Source organism: Sodiomyces alkalinus (genome assembly GCF_003711515.1).
Source record: "Sodiomyces alkalinus F11 unplaced genomic scaffold SODALscaffold_3, whole genome shotgun sequence".
Taxonomy (NCBI): Eukaryota; Fungi; Ascomycota; class Sordariomycetes; order Glomerellales; family Plectosphaerellaceae; genus Sodiomyces; species Sodiomyces alkalinus.
The window spans coordinates 1,439,784-1,458,587 of NW_021167081.1; the positions used below are offsets into that span (position 1 = coordinate 1,439,784).

Below are 18,804 nucleotides of genomic sequence, written 5' to 3' on the forward strand. Positions count from 1 at the left end.
CCACGAGGCTATCATCACCTGTTCGTTTCACCGTTAGCATAGTAACTGAATGATGTAGGGTTTGAGGCGGTAAGTAAACGTACGGTTTGTTGAAATGGAAGAATCATGAGGAGAAAAAAGAGAAGAGATTCAAGAGGGCGAGGCTCGCAGAGCCTTTTTATGAGTCGCGCGCCCGGGTGGATCCCAGTACGGAGGTACGTGTCTCTCCTCGTCAAGTCACGTGAGTTAAGCTTCGCGTTTCTTGAGGACAGTGGATCCAAAGCGAGTATTCATTGTTGCGAGGTAATTCACATGCATTGTAGGACTAACAGGCCAGATCGATCCGAAACGGCCTCGTCCAAAAATGAATAGGAGACCAAAAAAGCCTGACTGGTACTCATACGAGGCAAGATGGTAGAAATGGTGCTCTCAAAATGATGCCCATGAACTGATTAAATGTGCTCCGTAAACCCAGCCATCCCAAGCTCCACCCCTCGTCCAAGTGTGCTGATGCGCCGCAAAAAAAAAAAAGAGGCCAGAAGAAACGCCGTACAGAAGCAGAAGCACTGCTCGTATCCCCCCATAAACATGATCTCTTAAACAACGCCCCTGTGTCCCGACTCCCGCCGGACGAAAACCACCTCACCAAACAGACGAAGAGACAGATGAAGACCACGGCAGACCAGCACGGCCGACTTTCGGACCAGCACAGCGCAGGCATCTCCTCTGCTGCCCCAGATTCGTAACGGAGCAATGCGAGCACACGCGTTTTCCGCAGGCCGAGCACGTGCAATCGGCCTCGACCCCGTATCCGTATCCGTACCCGTCGACGTCCATCGCAGCAGCGCCACCGTCACAGTCCCCGGACAAGCCGAGACCGGCACCGCAGTCCTCGCAATTTGTTCCGGATGAAAGCGAGTAGGGGTCGACGTGGGGCTCTGGAGACGATACGCTGGGCCTGGGGGTGGAATTGATGCGCCAGAAGCTGTGCAATGATCGTTGTGTAGGTCGCGTTGTCGTCGGGTGGTGGGTGTGAGACATCTCAGGGGTGGGAGAAGGAGAAGGAGAAGGAGGGCCGACGGCGGTGGGATAGTCGGGCTGTCGTGGCCGCTGGGCGGAGAATAGCATGTTGAGAGTGCGCTCTACAGACATGACAAAAGCGAATGGGTCAGCCTTAGCTCGTTGTATAATATATGTATCCCTTGCTGAGATGTGGGGTTGCGTTGAGGCCGGCTGGACAGGAAAAGCTTACCGTGAATCTCCTCTTCTGAGGGTCGGTTGTCGCGGACGCGCTTCATGGTGCGGCTGGGGAGGTGGGGGGGAGTGAAGTAGCGTGAAGACATGGCGACGACGGGTGAGACGGGGGAGGAGTCTGTCACCATTCTGTCGGGGCGGGAGGGCGAAGAGAAGCATGAGGTGGAGGAGGAGAGCTCGGAACAGGATCGCTTGCGCTTGACCATTGTGCCGGATGATGGTGGTGCGGTCTCTTTTTTATTTGTTTGTTGGGTGGCCAATGGTAGGCGATTGGGGGAAGAAGTTCGCGACAGGTGTGAATTAAGTCGTAAGTCTGGGTTGTGATGGTTGAGCGCGGGTTGAGCGTGGGTTGAACTGAACTTCATGGACATAAATACGGGGAGGCCAGAGACGAGGACGGGGGGGGGCGCGACACATACCACCCCTTGTCGCGTCACGTCACGTCCCGTCAAAGTCGCGTTTATTGACCCCAAGTTTAATTGAATGGCTACTCTGTACATAGATGATGTATGTCACACTGTGGGAATAAACTGTGCATAACTAAGGTAAGGTACCTAGGCATGGGTATCTTCTGTTCTCTTTTTATTCCGAATAATGTCTAGGTATTCCGTGTATTCCGGACTCATGCCCCATTATTGGGCCCCGTGTTAGTAGATCGTTGTGCATTTTGCATTCTGCGTCTTCATTTTCAGCCGTTTATTATTATTATTATTATTATTATTATTATTATTATTATTATTATTATTATTATTATTATTATTATTATTATTATTATTATTATTATTATTATTATTATTATTATTATTATTATTATTATTATTATTATTATTATTATTATTATTATTATTATTATTATTATAAATCCGCCGCCACTCTAATCACGAGTGTTCCGACGCCTCCCTTTCCCGTCGCGGCCTTTATACACTCCGCTCGCACCCCCTCAACATCCGCAAGGTCCACCACGCGCTTAACGGATTTGATCTTGCCCCGAGCGATGGCCTCGCCGATGACGTCGAGATCCTCCTTGATCTCCGGGTTGCCCGACACGGCGGCGTAGTGGATGTTCGTCCCCCGCAGCAGGAAAGCGTACCAGTACTGGGCCAGGCCGAGGATCCACTTCATCCAGAAAGGCACCCGGTCCGGACCCCCCACGAGGCCGGCCAGGGTATCGGCCGTGGGCATGCTGGCCAGCGACACGATGACGCCCGTCGCGGGGTTCACGAGCGGGATGCCCGGTCGCAGGGCGTCGAACTGGGTGTTCAGCATGATGTCGACGCTGCCCGGGGCGACGTGGTCGGTGAGTTTCCCGGGGGCGGTGTAGTCGATGACCTGGTCGACAAGGGGACCGCCGTCGTGGGGGTTGGGAGATGGTAGCAGCTCGTCGACGAGGGACAGTTTCGGGGTCGAGACGGTGGAGATGACGCGTTCCGCGCCGAGGAGATTCTTAGCAACATAGATGGCGGCGGACCCCGTAACGCTGAGGGCGGCCGGGACGTAGACGGTTTTCCCTTCGAGGCTGTCCCAGCCGGCCATGGCCATGCCCCTGCGGAAGGCCTGGTAGGCGGCGACGGCGGCGGCGGGCTGGGCGGCGGCGTCCTCGAAGGAGAGGTGTGGCGGTTTGGGGAGCAGGCAGTGCTCTTTGGTGAGGGCGTACTCGGAGCAGAAACCGGGAAGGGGGTCGGCGAGGAGGGGCCGGGTGAAGCCGTGGCCGTAGACGGCGTCGCCTACTTTGAAGGCGGTGACGTCGGACCCCACGGCGGCCACGACGCCGGCGCCCTGGATGCCCAGCTTGGCCGGGAAGTCGGGTTTCGGACCGACGGGGACCTGGCCGCTAACCATTTGGCAGTCGCCAATGACGATCGCGCCGGCGTATGTGCGGACGAGGACGTGTTTGGGGTGGGTGATGGCCGGGACGGGGAGTTGGAGGACTTTGTATTTTTCAGGCCCGCATGCCTCCGGCGCGGCGAGGCTTTTCATTGTTGGGGGGATAGTAGACATTGTGGTCGTCATGGTGGGCAAACTGGGGATGTGTTGGAGAAGGTCTGCACGATCGGGTCGCGGACGTGACAAGTCCGTTCAGTTACTTTCATATGGCCCTTCCATTGTATTTATACATATGCAAACACGGATAAAGTCCGCCGTCTTTCATCTCGTGATAGAAATGCCCTTGAGCCAGTACGAGCATGCATGTCAATCCCCATTTTTGGAGGTGCTTGAAGGTGGTGGGTTAGGTGAGTGAGACGGGGGGGGTCTTCATCCTTGCCATTTGGGTCAAAGTCCGCAGTCCGCTCAATCAAATCGGCGGACTTTTGGCTTTTGCTTCGCTAGGTACCTTATTAGTAGGCTGGCTCTGTAAGGTACGGAAGTACAACGTACAACGTAGCGGACACGTACCGTAATTACCACAATTTTACAACCTAAAAACTTATTAAGAGGTATCAAGAGGTATTAAGAGCGCCAAGTTCGTTCGTACCTAAGGTACTCTTCGGACTGGAAACCAAGGCCAAGGTCTTTACCTAGCGTTAGAACAAACAACGCCAGCGCCGACAACGTCAAAAGTCACAACAGAGTCCCTGTTCAAGGCACTTTGTGTATAATACGAAGAGAAGAATCTAATTCCGTGACTGGTTCTTCCCGGGGCATCGATGCATTTTCAGCTACTAAGGTAGGTAGGTAAATCTTGTTTCCAACAGCCGATCAATATATCTGCCTACGGATAGTTCTACGGGGTACAGGTACATGCCGACCTACCCCAGACCCTCTCACACAACATCACACAACATCACGCAACACGTATCTGTACACACACATACATCTTCAGTCTTCCCAACCCAGGTGGTATACCGATGGCACCGTCCATGTCTAAGGTACTTCTTCAGTACCTACCTTAGATGGAGTAGTCGCCGGTAACTCCTTCCGTGGAATGCTTCGCACATGTCGTTCCTTCTCTATTTCCGTTTGCTTTGCTCCGCTTTGCTAACGCCAACACCCCCTGACTCGTCCAAACCTTCCTCGAGGCTGCTCTCTCTTGCTTTCTCTCGGTCTCTCTTTCCGAGCCAGTCATCACGACTCCCCGAAAGGGCCAACATGATAGCGTTTCCAAGCTGCCGCCACGGGTCTCGAGGCCTCCTTTCCTTTCTTGCCGAGTTTGAAATGGAAATCACCCCCGGCCGATTCAGTCTTCTATAAATACGTCGACCAGTGCCCCGATTCTGGTCCATGTCCCAACATGTTGAAAAGACGAATAAACGCATCTTCAATGATTCAGTCTAACAACTCCTCAAAACTGAACAAATAACCAACGAGCGTGCGAAGAATTAGGAATAACATCAATCTCCCCGCCTTGACTCAAACATCATCATGGCCCAACAGGTTGGCGACGTGTTTAGAATACTGCCGACGACGCCACATGCCCGTCACCTTCTGCACATTCCACTTCTTGTCCTCCCTCTTGGCCTTGGCCGATTTTGCCTTTGCCCCCACCAGGAGTCGGACCTTTTTCTTGGCCGGTCCGCCTCCGTCTTCCGCCCCATCCTGCTCCTCTTCGTCCGACCCGGGTACGTCCAGCGGCCACTCGGACGCGACGGAACGGGGCACGCTCTTCGGCACTTCGAACGGCAGGGCCGCCGGTAGTTGTATGGCGGGGCCGCCGACGTAGCCGGGTGGTCGTCGAGGCTGCGTCTCCCTGGATTGTCTGAAGGGGTTCCAGATGCTGGTAGCCCAGGAGGTGGTTCCGGGGCCTTTGTCGTCTTCGGGTTGTCCAAGCGCTGTTGTCATGTTAGTCTCGGTTTGTTTTATTTTATTGATATATATTTGGTTCAAGAGAGGAAACGACACGGGCAGAAAAAGGAGAGGAAAAAAAAAGGAGGCTTCAGGATTCACTTTACCTTCCCTAAACAAACGAACAGTCGCATCTTCAATGGCCGCCTTTTTCCGCGGCGTGTCCGCGAGTAGGGTACCCGTCCTGCCAGGCTCAAAGGCACCTGACGGCTTCAAGACATTCCGGATCGGCTGGCCCAAATCGGAATCCTCGTCACTCTGAGCACTGCTTGACCGCCGCCTCTTGCCATGGACGGTTTTCTTCACCTCCTGAATGGTCTGCGTCAGGGGCCCATCCATTCCCGCGAATGGGACCTGGACGTCGTCGCCCGCCGGGGTTTGCTTCGTCATCGTCGTTGCCACCGACATGCTGCCACCAGAATGCCCCGCGCCGTGACCCTCCGTCGGCACCGACATCGACACCGACGCTTCACCAGATGCAGACACCACGACATCCGCGTCGAGAGGCGACCGCGTCTCCGACTCCTTGAGTATCTCCTCCCGCCGCCCAGGACTCTGCAGGTGAAGCGGCCACCGATCCAAGCTAAACCACCGTCTCGGCGCGCGGCGCATGCCTCGCCACCCGGGCCTGGCCCACTCCCAAACGGGCTCTCGCTGGAGCGTCATCACCGTCTTCTCTCCCGGCCGAAACCGCTGGCGTGCCGGCCAGAGCATGTTCTTCGCCTCGCTGAGCTCGCGGATCAGACCGGCCCGCACGGTCTCGACCGCCTCGCCGTGGTGCACGTCCCCCCGGAGCGGCAGCTTGTCCGTCCCCCGGAACAGGGCCGGGTAGGCCGCCCGCGCGACGGCGGCGTACTTGACGGGGGGCCCGCCGCTCTCGGCGCGCTCGCAGAAGACCTCGTCCGTCCAGACGTCTTGCATGTCGTAGAGTTGGAGGCGGTGGGAGTCGACGGCGGCGGTGAAGGTCGATCCGCCGCCGCCGCCGGCGCCCTCCATGACGAGCCTTTCGTACGTTTCGTTGATGGTGCGGCGTGCTTCGGCCTCTGCGGCGCCCATGCGCCAGGCGACGATCTTGAAGGCTAGTGCTGTCACCTCGGCCGAGCTGGGGCCCTTTGTGGCGGCATCGCCGTCCTTTTTCAGAACCTCCTTCTCGTGCTTCGCCACGGCAATGGCGGTCTCCCAGCCCAGGGGCGGGGTCGTCGCGGGCGGCGGCAGCGTGTCGAGATCAGGGGACTTGGGGCACTTGAACGAGTACCAGTCGATGCGCATCTCCGGGTGATACTTGTACTTGGGGCGAGAGAAGGTCACCTCGTCGCCCTTCTGACGAAAGCCCAGGCGCCCGGCATCGGCAAGGAGCTTGCCGTGGTACACGACCTCCTGGGCCACAAAGTAGATCATATCGGGCTTGGTACCGCCGTGGGTGCCGATCGTATTCACGGCCTTCTTCATCTCCGCGACGCTGCGTCGCACGTTGGCATTCGCCAGCACGCCCCCCGACCAGGGATCGGCCAGCAAGGCCTGTATCCGCTCGGCAAAGACCTCCATCCGGCGGTTCTCGGGTACGTAGGCCCTCGACTCGTCCAGGAGCGCATCGTTGGTCGACGGTCCGGCGAGGAAGCGCATCCAGTACAGGTCCCGCTCCGAAATCTCCTTGTGTTCTCTTGCCTCGCCCCGTTCCTTCAGCACTTCGCTTTGTCGCCGAAGCTCGTCCGTGACCGCTTTGTCCTTGGGTTCCTCCATCTTGGTGCCCATGTCCCAGTGGGCGAGGACTTGCTCGAGAAGCTCCCGCGGCGCCCGCCGCTGCGCGGTTTTCAGGAGGTCGCGGATGCCCTTCAGCTTCTTGAGGAGCGCGAGCTGCGTTTCCTCCTGGCCGGCCAGGTAGCTGGGCTTATAAGGACCCAGGAAGTTGGCGGACGGCAGCGTCACGGGTTCGCCGTCTTGCATGCTGCCTTTCATGCGCTCCCGATGCCCCCTTTCGACCAAGGGACGGGCTCGCTCGGCCCGTTTGGCGTGGTTCGCCAGCAGGTGCGAGTGCCAATACACAAACCCGAGCGGGTCGAGCTTCTCTCCCGAAGGAGGCTGCATGAGGGCCAGAGGTTTGTAGACGATCTGCTTTCGGGCCTCTTCCTCGGCACGCTCGCGCTCGCGGATCGGGATGGGCAGGACGAGCCGACGGAAGGCGTTGGCGAGGGCGATGTTCTCGTCGTTGTTGAAATGCGTGAGGACCTGCTGCAGGGCGGCGCGCTTTGCTCCCCGGTACGCGGCGAACCGGCGGGCGGAATGGCCGTCCGGGATCGTTTCCCCGTCGGCCTTGTCGACCCAGTCCTTGTTGGATAGGTAGAAGTTGGCCTCCTGGCGAAGAGCGCGGGAGGTCTCGGACGGGCCGAGAGCCATGCACTTCACATACTGCAGGTCTGCAACGTGCGACATGTTGAAGTCGGGCTGGTAGCCGAAATAGCGGTAGGTCCAGCCTCGCTGGCCCGAGCCGACGAGTTCGGGTTTGGGGTCGAGCGGGTCGTCAACGTCGATGTCCCAGAGCCGGGTGTCGTCCTGGCGATACCACAAGTAGAAGTGGGAATGCAAAATGTTGGCAGGAACCTGGTAGTCCACGTCGTGGACCGACTCTGGATTGCGATGAAGCAGATAGCGAGGCTTCGGTCGGGCGTTTCCTTGGACGTCTCCACTGGTGATATCGGCGACGGCAACAGGAGGGACCGACGTCGGGGCTTTGAGGCGCTGGGGAAACACGACCGGCTCCGAAAAACCGAGGTTCAGCTTTCTCACGCCGTAGTGGTGCTGCTCGTACAGCCAGTGGGTGCGCAGCATCAGGGTGGCCTCCTTGAGGTCCCAGCCCCAGTCCTCATCCTTATATACACTCAGGAGGTGCTGGAGGTAAACGGCAATCTCGGCGAAATGGCCCTTCCACCCCAGCGTACGGTCGATGTCCTCGTCGGCAAGGAAGTTTTTGATGCGGATGAGTTGGATCTTGGGCGAGTGGATGCGCCATCCGCGGTATTCCATCATCTTCAAATCTTGCGACTTCGCCTCGCCCTTGTCCTTGAGCCAGTTGATGAGCCAGTTCTCGTCGTACAGCTCCGGCGCGGTAGGACCAGGGAGCTCGGTGCTGCTGGGTACATTGGCATCGATCATCTCCACGTCGTCGACGTGCCCAGGGGCGTCCCCCGTCCCATGGTGACCGGTATCATCCATCTCGACATCGCCTTGATTCCCAGGGGTTGTCTCCTTGGAACTTATGTCGAGTATCGTCTTGCGTATACCGAACCTCCGCAAAAGGGCTTTTGCGTAAACGGCCTTTGTGTGCGGCTCTTCCGGATGCGGCGACGACCCCTCCGCCGCCTTGGACTGCTGCACCGGCTCCTTACCCCTGACCATTGGGTGTCTCACCTCCGCCATCTTTCTCATCTCCGGCAGCATCTTATCGACGTGGCTCGACTTTAGCTTCCCAGAATCCAAACCGATATCCTTCATGAGCAAGCAGAGTTCCTCCAGCATCTTCTCTGCCTCCCAGTCTAGCCGAGCCTTGGTCTTCGGCTTCCCTCCGGGGAGGGGTGCCAGGATTTTGTCGAGGGTCGTGAACCGGTTCGGATTCCAGTCTCGATGTTTGGGGAGGCTATTCCAGTCCTTGGGTATACCATCGTCCTCGTCCGCCTTGTCGGCCTCGTTCTCGTTCTCTTTCTCGGAATCCAGCTGTGCCACAGTGTGCTTCGCAAGAACGTGCGAGGAGGTCGTCTCCGCCCCAATGTCGTCCTGGCTTGGACGATTCCCGACGACGAAATGCTTCCAGGTGGTTTTGGGATCATATGTCGGCTCGGTGCCTTCAGGGGTAGGACGGTACGTCCACTCGGTCGGAAACGGCTCTCTCGGGGCTGGACCGCCGGCGGTTGGCGCAAGGGGGACCTCGTGGTCCTTGGACGGTTGGGGGAGGAAGCTGCTACGATTGTCCATCTTTTGGCCCAGGGCGAGTCTCACCGCCTCGTGGTCGTGGTCGTAGTCGGCCATGGTGGCCGCGAGTTGCGCTGGGCCCAGCCTCCGGACTTCTTGCCGAATGAACTCCTCCTCGCGATCCTGTTCTTCCTCCCAGAGGGCTGCGCCCAGGTCCGCGTACTTGAGCCAGGGGTAGCGGGGGCCGTATACCTCGCCCATTAGGCTTCTGAAGCCGTCGTTTCCCTTCAAGACGTCGTCCAGCACACGGGACGATATGAGATCCTCAAGATGACTGAAGAGTCCATGGTAGTCCTTAGTCATAAGAAGTTCTCCAGTCTTGTCGTGCGAATCTGGCGGAAATTGCCAGTAAACCTTGCGCACCAGCTCCGCCGCGTCGGCTGCCTATCGTTAGAGATGCGAGTTTCATAGAGGGCTGACAGGTGATTCATCTTACGCATCTTTGCTTGCGCCATGACTGGGGGGGAAAGGGGTTGTTGCATGTGCCGACGGATTGAGGATTCGATATTGCCCGACTCTGAAAGGTAGTATTCTCCGCCGTCTTGCTGGAAAGAGAAACAAGATGAAAATTGACACGCTGTAAGTGACAGCAGCGAACGAAGGTATTGAGATTGTAAAAACTAGAAAGGTGAAACTGAAAGTGTCCAAAAGTGTTGCGGTTTGGTCGTTACATGATCATTCTGCACAACAAAGAGGCAAGGAAACCCGTCCAAGTAATGGATTACGAGTACTGACACAGACGCGAAGAGAAGAAAAGGGATGCCTTTGATCAAGAAGGAGGGAAGACTTGGGACTTTTTCTTTTCTTTTTTCCCCCTCCCACCCCCCAAAACGGTTGCAGGTCATGGGACAAAGAGCGCAATGCAGTCCAACAAGGGAGCATTCCAAAAGAGGACTCGCCGTCAAAGAAAGGGGACGAGCGATGCGGTACAAAGCAAAGCATCTTCTCAATTGCGGCAGTGTTTCTCTGTCACACCAACTGTAACAAAGGAGGCGTGGTATTCCCTATCCGGATCGCCGCAACCCTCATGCCGCATTGGGTGAATGAAACGTTGCCGATTCAAGGGATTGTGATTGTGCCCCAGTCGCCACGATGAAGACAAAGAACGACGGGAATTCCAGGTTCAGACATATGGCGCCGGCAAAAATAGCCCCTTCAACAAAGGATCAATGATCAATGATCAATGGGACGGGCAACCCCAGCCCACTCCAAATCTTGAGAGAGGATCAACCAAGCTGTTCCTAAAGACACACATAAGCTGGAAGAATCAGGAACTTAACACAGAAAATAAGCCAACTAAAGCGACGTTCTGCCAAAAAAGAAGAAAAAAAAGCCCAGAGACACGAATAGGAGACATGGCGTCCAACGATAATCAAGGTCTCCCTTCCAGAGACAGCACATCGCCAGCGCGGATTCCAGACATCTCGGGCCAAGGACCCGAGGAACGGAGTGAAGAACAGAGCAGTCGCACGGAAAGTCAAGACGACTTGCCAGAAACACCCGCATCTCCTCAGGTCAGGCCAAACACGGCCACGACACAACCCTCGAGGCGACCCGTCGGAGGACCGATCCATCAACTCCGATCACTGGCCGAACGGTTCCCCGGACGGCCGCCGTGGGACTTCGCCGGCTACCCAGCAAGCCAGCGACCCGGGGGCCAACCGTACCCGCGGGAACCGTCCTTCGCGCCCCCGACGACGATCATCGGCGCGCCGCTTGGCCGCAACCTCAGCGCCATCGAGGCGGCCGACGCCCTGGTCCGGCAGTGGGAGACGATCCGCGAGGAGCATTCGGGCCAGTCCGAACCGGAGGCCCTGGCGGAGATTGACGCCCGGCTCGCGCAGGCCAGGGCGGACAGGGCGGAACTCGACACCGTAGGTAACACGTCCGATGTGAATGATTCCCTGTATGTCAGACCCCCGTCATCTCCGTCATCTCCTTCAGACATGTTCATTCTCCCGTTGGACGGGTAAAAGAGCTCAAATTAATTCGCCCAACTCCCCGCACAAAAGGGACGACACGGAGCTGTTCCGACGAAAAGCCGTCTCGGACCGGCTCGACGTCCTCCAAAAGGCGCTCGAAGAGTCCCAGTGCGAGGACGAGAAAATGAACATCACGGCCGCCATACATTGCTACCGCGACGGGACCATCACCTCCTCGAGCTACTTCGCCCTCTTCTTCGCGGGACACTTCGTCGACTTGGCGCCCTCCTATGCTTCCTTTACCCACGACCGCGACGAACGCCTGGAGCGGTACGCGGAGAAGCACGGGCCCGGATGGCTGTGGTTCGAGCCCCCCCTGGCACGAGACGCGGCCGAGTTGGCCGCGGGGGCAGTAGATGCTCGGAGGAGCACGTGGTCGCAGGGCGTAGGGGGCAGGTTCGACATGAGCCACTACCACGTCACCATGGGATTCAAGAGAGTGCGAAACATGGGATACCGCGGGGGGGAGGTAAGCAACAACAACAACGACCACCCGACAACGGCAACGGCAACGGCAACGGGACCGAGAAAGAGAAAGGCAGACGACCACGGCACCAGTACGAGGGGACCAACATCCTCGCACGCCAGCACGAACGCGCCACGGCTCGGGATCCAGCCCGTCACAGCGACATCGGCAGCCGACGCGGATCCCAAAGCGCCGCGGCATTATTTCCGCATGATGCTGGATTCGGGCGCCACGCTCCCCATGCTCTACCAGGAGGACTTCAAGCTCCTCGGGATCGACGAGAAGAAGTACCCCGCCGTGACCAAGCTATCGTTCGTCCCGGCGGACGGGGTGTCGTTCGAATCGGCCGTGTACGAGCTGCACGTCAGCGTCTGCGACACGCGTACGGCGCAGCCTCTGGTCGACCCGGAGAGGCCCGTGTGGCCGGACGCGAGCCCACACCTCGGGGGGATCATGCCGGTTGGGATCGTCAAGCCGCCGCGTACCAGCCCTGCGGCACAGGGGTACATGGGGCTTTCGATGGACGACAAGATCATCAGGATGGCCAACGCGGCCGAAGGGCGCAGCGCTCACCGTTTGTCCGGGGTCCTGCCGTTCAAGACGTGCTATATGCAGTTCACCCCGGGGATGAACACGGTGTGGCTCGGGGAAGATAGACGGGACGTTCTCGGGGCCCACCGTATGCCGGGCCAGATGCGGTGGGAGGCCGGGTCGGCCACGCCGTTCGACCCGGGACATCCAAGAGCGGAGTGGAATAAACTGGCCATGTATACGGACGGAAACCCGAGGACACTCAAGATGGAACACGACGTGCACGACGGGACCGGGAGGAAGGTGATGAGCATGGTGGACGTCGAAGAAGAGGGTTGGCATGGGCGGAGCGAGGTGTCGGTTCGCTATGGCCATGGCGAGGGTTCATGGACATACCGTATTGAGCCCGGACTGCAGACGGGGGTAGAGGGGCTGCCCGAAGGCAAGAAACGGAAGCTGTTTGGGCATAGTAACGGGAGAAAGAATGGGCAGCCAAAGACGTCGTCGTCGTCGTCGTCGTCGTCGTCGTCGTCGTCGTCCAAGGGGTGGTGGGGATGACTATGGACGAGTCAGTGAGAGGAGAGAGAGATGTCTCCCGTGTACTCGGTAGCGTGGGCATCCAGGCTTCATAAAAGAACGTGAGTACATCTCGGCCAGCTTCTCGGTTCGGGTGGCCTCAAGACCAAGGAGTACCTTATCTAGTATCTAGACTCGAATAGACCATAGCCATGACCCATTTGGGCTTATGTTTATCGCAAGGTTGGCGTTGGCCCTCGACGTAACACCGTCAAGACAAGACGGGCCATTGTCCGGCTCTGAATCCTTGCACTACCTTAGGTAGGGTGTCGGTGGTCTAAGTAGTCTCGGGTAGAACTCGGAACTGGATGTTCCTATTCGTGACTGTACGGAGCTTGGATGAAAGCAGACCAGACGCCCCTCGATGGGAGACAGCCGCGTAACACTCCATCGTTTCTACTTTCCACATAGTCTCGTGTGAGTCGTGTCCCAGCCCACAAAGACACGAGATCGAGCAGTGGACGTGAGGGGCGAATGCAAAGCAATGACGACGATTGGGGCCGGGCCAGTATAAAGACCCCAGAGTGAAAATCGGGTTGCAGCTGTCGACGTTGTGCAAGTTTGCCGTTGGAGGAATGAAGCTGTCACCTGTTCCCTGGGCCGCCTATTTCTTCCACCGCGCCCTGGATGACTAAGCATTAGCCGAGATGTTCCGTAGACCTTACACGTGTACAAAGTACCTTGCCTCACGTAATTACCTCCCTCCTCACCTTGAAAAGTAAATCTTGGCAGGGGTATACGGAGTAAAATTGCCATCCACTCAGTCATCACATTCCAGCTAGCCTTGTTACGGCATGGCATCGTGACAAATTTAGCATGTCTGGGCGCAGCTAATAACTACCTTATCAAAGCAGGCAATTACCCGTGATGATAGCAAAAATTGAAAATTTCTTACAATTTCCCCGTCCGAGACAGCTTCCTAATATCTATCCATCCCGGATGGTGCACTTTCGTATCTTCTTCCCCTGCAGAGTCCATACATATATGGTACCTTATTATTAGTCCTGTCCATGTCCATGCCTCCAGAGGTCCGGTCCCATGCATATGGTAATCAAATATACACGCCACTTCCGGATCCCACCCTGTCAATCACAATGAAGCTGAAGCTTTGGCCCTCCCTCCCTTGCTTGCCTTTGGGCTCAGTACGAAGCATTTCTTAATTCGACCCGAAGGGTAATACTATTTATTCTATGCCCCCTTGCCCCCTTGCCCCCTTTCGTCCTGCAGCTTCTAAGCGACGTGACCATGCCCAAGCTTACAACGTACATGTATGTCTCTACGAATCGGGAGGAAAGAAATTGGGGCATCTTTGAGCGACTGTGGCGCAACAGGGCGCTCCAGCCACATCATCCACTCGATACGGTCAAAAGAACCACCAGGAATTACGGAATATCGTAAGACACAATACCGTAAGCTCAATTAGGTGCCGACACAGGTTCATTCCACTGCGAAAAGCTCGAGGGGACATGCACTGGGACACAAGAGGGACATCACATTTGGGGAGGTTTGTGTTCTTTTAGGACCTGATGTCCTGCTATGTATGTACAGCTACTAGCCAGGATAACGAGTCGCGAGGCAGGCAAGAGATGACCTCCCAGGGAATGGGTAAATTACGCCGTGCCCGACACCGTCCAAATATGTCTCTTCCGAGAGATGGTATTGTGCCTCAAAACCCCATCTGACGAGACTGCAGGAAAGCAGTTTTTTCTTCCTCTTCCATCTTCTCCCCAACTCATGCTCCTGTGGCCCGCCATCCCGCTTCCAGTCCATGTCCAGACCCTCGTATTTGGTAGCATTCCCTGTTCTCCCCCCCTTCCCCCCCCAACCAAAAAAAAAGGGAGAGGGGAACATAGAGGCGGAAAAAGTGCCAAAAAGGGAGAAGCAATGTTCCCAAGCCTCGGATCCCCTGGGAACCACGCCATACCTGCACCCCAAGATTATTAGTGGCCCGAAACACGTCACCGATTTGCATGGCCGGATTCCTCGAGTTGCCGTATCGACCCGCTTCCCATTAGACATAGGCCGCAGCATTCCTGCTGGCGGATGCATCCCGAATATCCCGCCCCTCGACTCAAAATCCGGCCTCTGGACGTATGTGTTCCCTCCACTGGACTTCGCGTCCGTCAATGTTTTTACATTCTGAAAAGCTTTGTTCGCTTCGTCCTCGTTGTGATCGCGCTTTTATGGGGTGTCGCTCGTAAAAAGGAAAGGAAAAAAAAATGAAAAATGAAAAAGGTGGACAGAGCCGATCGTCCTGGAAGTCCTATAGCACAAAGCGCCGAGGGTGCTAGAAAAGAGAAGAATAAACGCTCGTTGCTTTCCCGCTGACCCTTCCGGGGGTGAATTCAGGCGTCGCGAATGTAACTTTCCGTGGCGTTTACGGAGTGCTGAGAATGGCAGTATGCGAGAACTGAGATACGAAAAAAAAAGAATAAAACCGGGGTATTTTTTCCTCCATCATCTGGCTCTGCTTATTTTTTTTCCTAGTGACTTCACTCCTTCTCTCTCCTTCTCTTGCCCTGCTTAAATATGTGAATCCAAGTCCTTGCGCGCAATACCAAATGAAAAAAATCGCTGGATGCCATGGCTGTGTTGGTGATGAGGGCGTTCATGGAAAAAACCTGTAGGTGTATGCTCCAATGTAGCTCATCTTTTTTTTTGTTTTTTTCCGCGCTTCAGTGGCTAGGGCCGGCGAGAGCCCCGTGGTGACGCAGAGAGGGGAGATGTAACCTTCGTCTTTCGGTTGCAGTATTTGACGCAACATATAAACAAAGGGTCGGACAAACATCGGGGGAAAGTCGAGCCCGCCAATGCAGGTGCAAGGTCGAGCCCAACATGCCCAACTGAGTTCATACCATCTGGCCCATAGGGTCGTGTGGGTAGGCCGCGTACCGCTGCTGCAGGTGCTGTTGCTGGTAGACGACGTGGTGAGGTTGCGGTGATGGGGTAACGGGACACCGGGGTGCGACGGGATAGTATTGTTCTTTCGGACCATTCGCGTAGCCAGACCCGTCGGGGGTTATCGGGGGCGTCATGTAGCCGTCGGCAACACCCTGGACAGCGCCGTGGCCCTTCTGTGGCGTGCTGTAAATGTCGGCTTGCTTGGCGGGTTCGGACGGCGGCGACGGCGGGCCGGATTGAGCTCGGGCAATGCTAGCCTGATGGGCCATGAATGCTGCCAACTTCTTCGATACGCACAAGTGATGAGGCGAGGAATACTTTCGGGCCAACGCCACGGACGGCTGGTGAAGATGCCGTGACAACGTCAGCAAGGTAAGATTCTCCACGTGATCCCACTCGCCATCATTGACCTCGGGCTCGCCAAGGATGGCTCTTGCTAGGGCGAGAGACGAACGCGCCATGACCGACGGCTTGGTCGAGACGAAATCCCGATGGTAAAGGGCAATCTCGCAGATGTAGGACGCCATGTGTTCCACCTCAACCTTATCCTGTTCCTCGGCGATGAGTAGCTGGGAAAAGAAGTCGACGGTGGGATGACCGATGTTCCACTCCAACGTGTTGAGAACATGCATCTCCATTTGGGCAAACATGCCCGCATCGTAGAGGCCGCAGCACATGTTGTTGAGTTCGTGGATTTGAGGAACACGATCCTTCTTATCGCCATATTTAGCCGCAATGAGGAGCGCCGCGCAGCCAACGAGCTGGTAGTGCTGCTTGTACACAACCCGCCGAGAGCAGTATCGGTCGAGGAGATTGACGGTTAGGAAGAGAGTCTCCGGTAGTAGGGCAAAGGCAGCATGAGCCTCAATAAGGAAGTCGATGAGGTATGGTCTCATGTACCACTGGATCTCACGCTGCATGTCAATCAAGTTGGCGTCCGGTAGTGTCTCGTCCTAGTCCCTCAGTGTTAGCTAGTGGGCCTATGAAGGTGCGACTGTACAGAGGGTCACATGCTGGGACTGGCTTGCAGACTGCAACAACTCACCTCCATGTGTCTCATGTGATTCATGATATCCTCCAGGTACTCATCAGCCGCAAGACGGGAGAGTTCACCAGCGATGATCTCCTGGCGTTGCCTGGCGATCATCTTGGCAGCTTCGCGGGTGCCCATCTGGGGAGGTTGCGGGGCGTCGACATGTTCGACGAAGAAGTCTGGATTAGGTTGATGCGCAGCTTGTTGGGGTTGGTAGAAAGCCATGCTGGGCAGGTAATGGCTTGAATGACTTGTCGAGATGGAAAGTCGACGCAACAACTGGCACAAGTGTTGCTGGCGAGGGCGAGAGTGTGTTTGAGATTAGGTGAAAGAGTGATCTTATCAAGTTCTCCAGGAAGCAGTTGAGGTCGGAGGGTTGGTTTGAGAGAGTGTAGTAGTCCGGTGGAGGTATGTTAAGGAGCGTCGATATCAATTATCCAAACCGGACAGGATTAGATTATTAGGATTAGAAAGAGCGTGGTGAATGAGAGTTGGGAAAAGAGTGGCTGAGGCTGGAAGGACCCTGAGGCAATACCGAGCCGTCGATGAAAAATGACAAAAGCGGCCGGGAAACTGGCCGTTTAAAAACGTGGTCGTCCCAAGGGTTCTAGAGAGACTTCAAAATTAGTCTCCAGATTCCTTCAGGCACACACGAATTCGCAGGCGAGACACCTGGTTAGGCCTTGACCCAAGGGACGCCACTGCGACTGTCAAATGCCAGCCATGGAAAGTGGCCTAGCATGGGGAGTGGGGAGAGTAAAGGTATGCAAAGAGATGGGCCAGGTCGTCTGGCATGTCTTCTGTAGCCCCCAGGCTGAAGATCCGGTGGATCGAGGAAAGACGGGAGGTTGGAGGGGAGGATAAGAGCTTACCGCCACGGTGAAAGTGAAAAAAAAAAATCAACAAGACAGAGGAAATGAGATAATTCCTGAGGCTTTGTAGGAGCTACGAGTTAACGTGTCCCACGAATAATCCTCGGGCAATAAGTCGAATGTGAATGTGGAGAAATGTGGTGGATTTAGAGAATCGGCCACACAGAACTAGAAGATCGCAGGAGACATAATTTAGAACCGACAAACGATCATCTCCCTAAGGGTGGTGGTTGAAGGATACCAGGACACAACATACCTTCACATTCAACACCCAGCTAAGGGGAGGAGAAGACCTAAGGCTGGCACACAGAGTGGATCATGTAGGATGTTCCTTTTAAGGTTGAACAAGCCCAAACGAGAGAAATGGCAAAACTGCCTTGTATGTCCAGTCCACTTCAGCTATCCTGAAAGATGCCGAGTTGCGCTAGGTGGAAGTTCTAGGATGTCCCTCAATTCCGCTGACAGGAGATACGACTTGGCGACGTGGGGTAGATTGCACTTCCAAACGACCTCGAAGAAAAGAAGGGATCGAGGCGGAACGCGGGTCAAGTGAAGAGGCGAGGCCGGAGTCGAAAGCAGTCGGAACGGAAGGGAGAATCGGAGAGCCGCTGTGGTGGTTCGGACCGGACGTGGTCGAATCAAGTTCCCGATGGTCGAGCCGAGGAATTCTCAAGGGGGGCAGGGAGGGTGAGGAAGAAAGGGGTTGGGTTGGTGGAAGCGAAGATACAACAGGAACGTAATCCAGAAAATCAATTCTGAATTCTTTTCTCTGTTTCTTCTTTATCCAGTTGGAGAGAGGATGTCGTTATCCTTTATATCGGAGGGAGAGAAAGATGGTCCTGTTCAAGGAAGGAACGAGGCCGAGGGGGGGTTTCTGGTGAAGGGACAAGCCCTGAGAATGAGGGGAATTTCGTTTCTCCCCTTTCCGTAATTCCCAATTCTCTCTCTCCGCAGCTAAAACAACGAATTGATGATTGACTGCCACCCGATGAGTATTAGAGACGGGAAAGACAGGCTTTGGAGAGAGGATGAATGGACGAGGGAGATAGGAGAAGGGGGAAAGAAGGGGAGGAGGAGGGAGGAGGAGGTTAAAGGGTAAGAGAGAGATGGAGACTAGAAAGAAGGATTGGAACAGAGTTGTTTTAACGGACGGTTTTAAGACAGGATGGTGCACCGATAGCCCTTGGATGGGCTGGGATAGGTGGGCAAGGTACTCTGTGGGTACGAGACGGGAGGTACGAAGTACGAAAGTACGTACTTCGTACAGTACCTGCCTAAGGTACCGTTGTATATTCCCCCAGGCCGGGGTCAGGGGCCGGGGGGCGTGGGTTTTTCTTTGTGTAGCCGTGGACGAGGAGGACGAGACTTCCCACTTTATCCTTGCAGGCCAAACCTGCAAAGCTCCTCCTCAGTGTGTGATGACTGCGTGTTGGTGGAGTGGCTGGGCCCGTGAGGTACTTCGTAACC

At 55.9% G+C, this 18,804-nt stretch overlaps 4 protein-coding genes across 4 annotated transcripts; 2 read left to right on the top strand and 2 right to left on the bottom strand.

The window, feature by feature from the left end:
• Window positions 1-621: 621 nt before the first annotated feature.
• On the bottom strand, window positions 622-9,431 carry SODALDRAFT_358334 (hypothetical protein; the record flags this gene model as incomplete). Its single annotated transcript, XM_028614093.1, has 11 exons — window positions 622-1,121; window positions 1,232-1,657; window positions 1,732-1,750; window positions 2,170-3,275; window positions 3,413-3,539; window positions 3,767-3,806; window positions 3,985-3,994; window positions 4,241-4,337; window positions 4,588-5,000; window positions 5,136-9,356; window positions 9,413-9,431. 11 exons carry the CDS (start codon window positions 9,429-9,431, stop codon window positions 622-624), a joined length of 6,978 nt encoding a protein of 2,325 aa, XP_028467724.1.
• A 736-nt stretch (window positions 9,432-10,167) lies between these two features.
• On the top strand, window positions 10,168-12,676 carry SODALDRAFT_332062 (hypothetical protein). The gene is made up of 2 exons (XM_028611606.1): window positions 10,168-10,882; window positions 10,989-12,676. Exons 1-2 carry the CDS (start codon window positions 10,332-10,334, stop codon window positions 12,511-12,513), a joined length of 2,076 nt encoding a protein of 691 aa, XP_028467725.1. The 5' UTR covers window positions 10,168-10,331; the 3' UTR covers window positions 12,514-12,676.
• An 817-nt stretch (window positions 12,677-13,493) lies between these two features.
• SODALDRAFT_377822 (hypothetical protein) lies at window positions 13,494-14,674 on the top strand (the record flags this gene model as incomplete). The annotated part of the gene is made up of 5 exons (XM_028614936.1): window positions 13,494-13,673; window positions 13,759-13,925; window positions 14,015-14,035; window positions 14,130-14,320; window positions 14,427-14,674. The coding sequence occupies exons 1-5, from the start codon at window positions 13,542-13,544 to the stop codon at window positions 14,672-14,674; spliced, it is 759 nt and encodes a 252-aa protein (XP_028467726.1). The 5' UTR covers window positions 13,494-13,541.
• A 706-nt stretch (window positions 14,675-15,380) lies between these two features.
• SODALDRAFT_339283 (cyclin domain-containing protein) lies at window positions 15,381-16,690 on the bottom strand (the record flags this gene model as incomplete). Its single annotated transcript, XM_028612846.1, has 2 exons — window positions 15,381-16,385; window positions 16,478-16,690. The coding sequence occupies 2 exons, from the start codon at window positions 16,688-16,690 to the stop codon at window positions 15,381-15,383; spliced, it is 1,218 nt and encodes a 405-aa protein (XP_028467727.1).
• Between the last annotated feature and the right edge of the window lie 2,114 nt (window positions 16,691-18,804).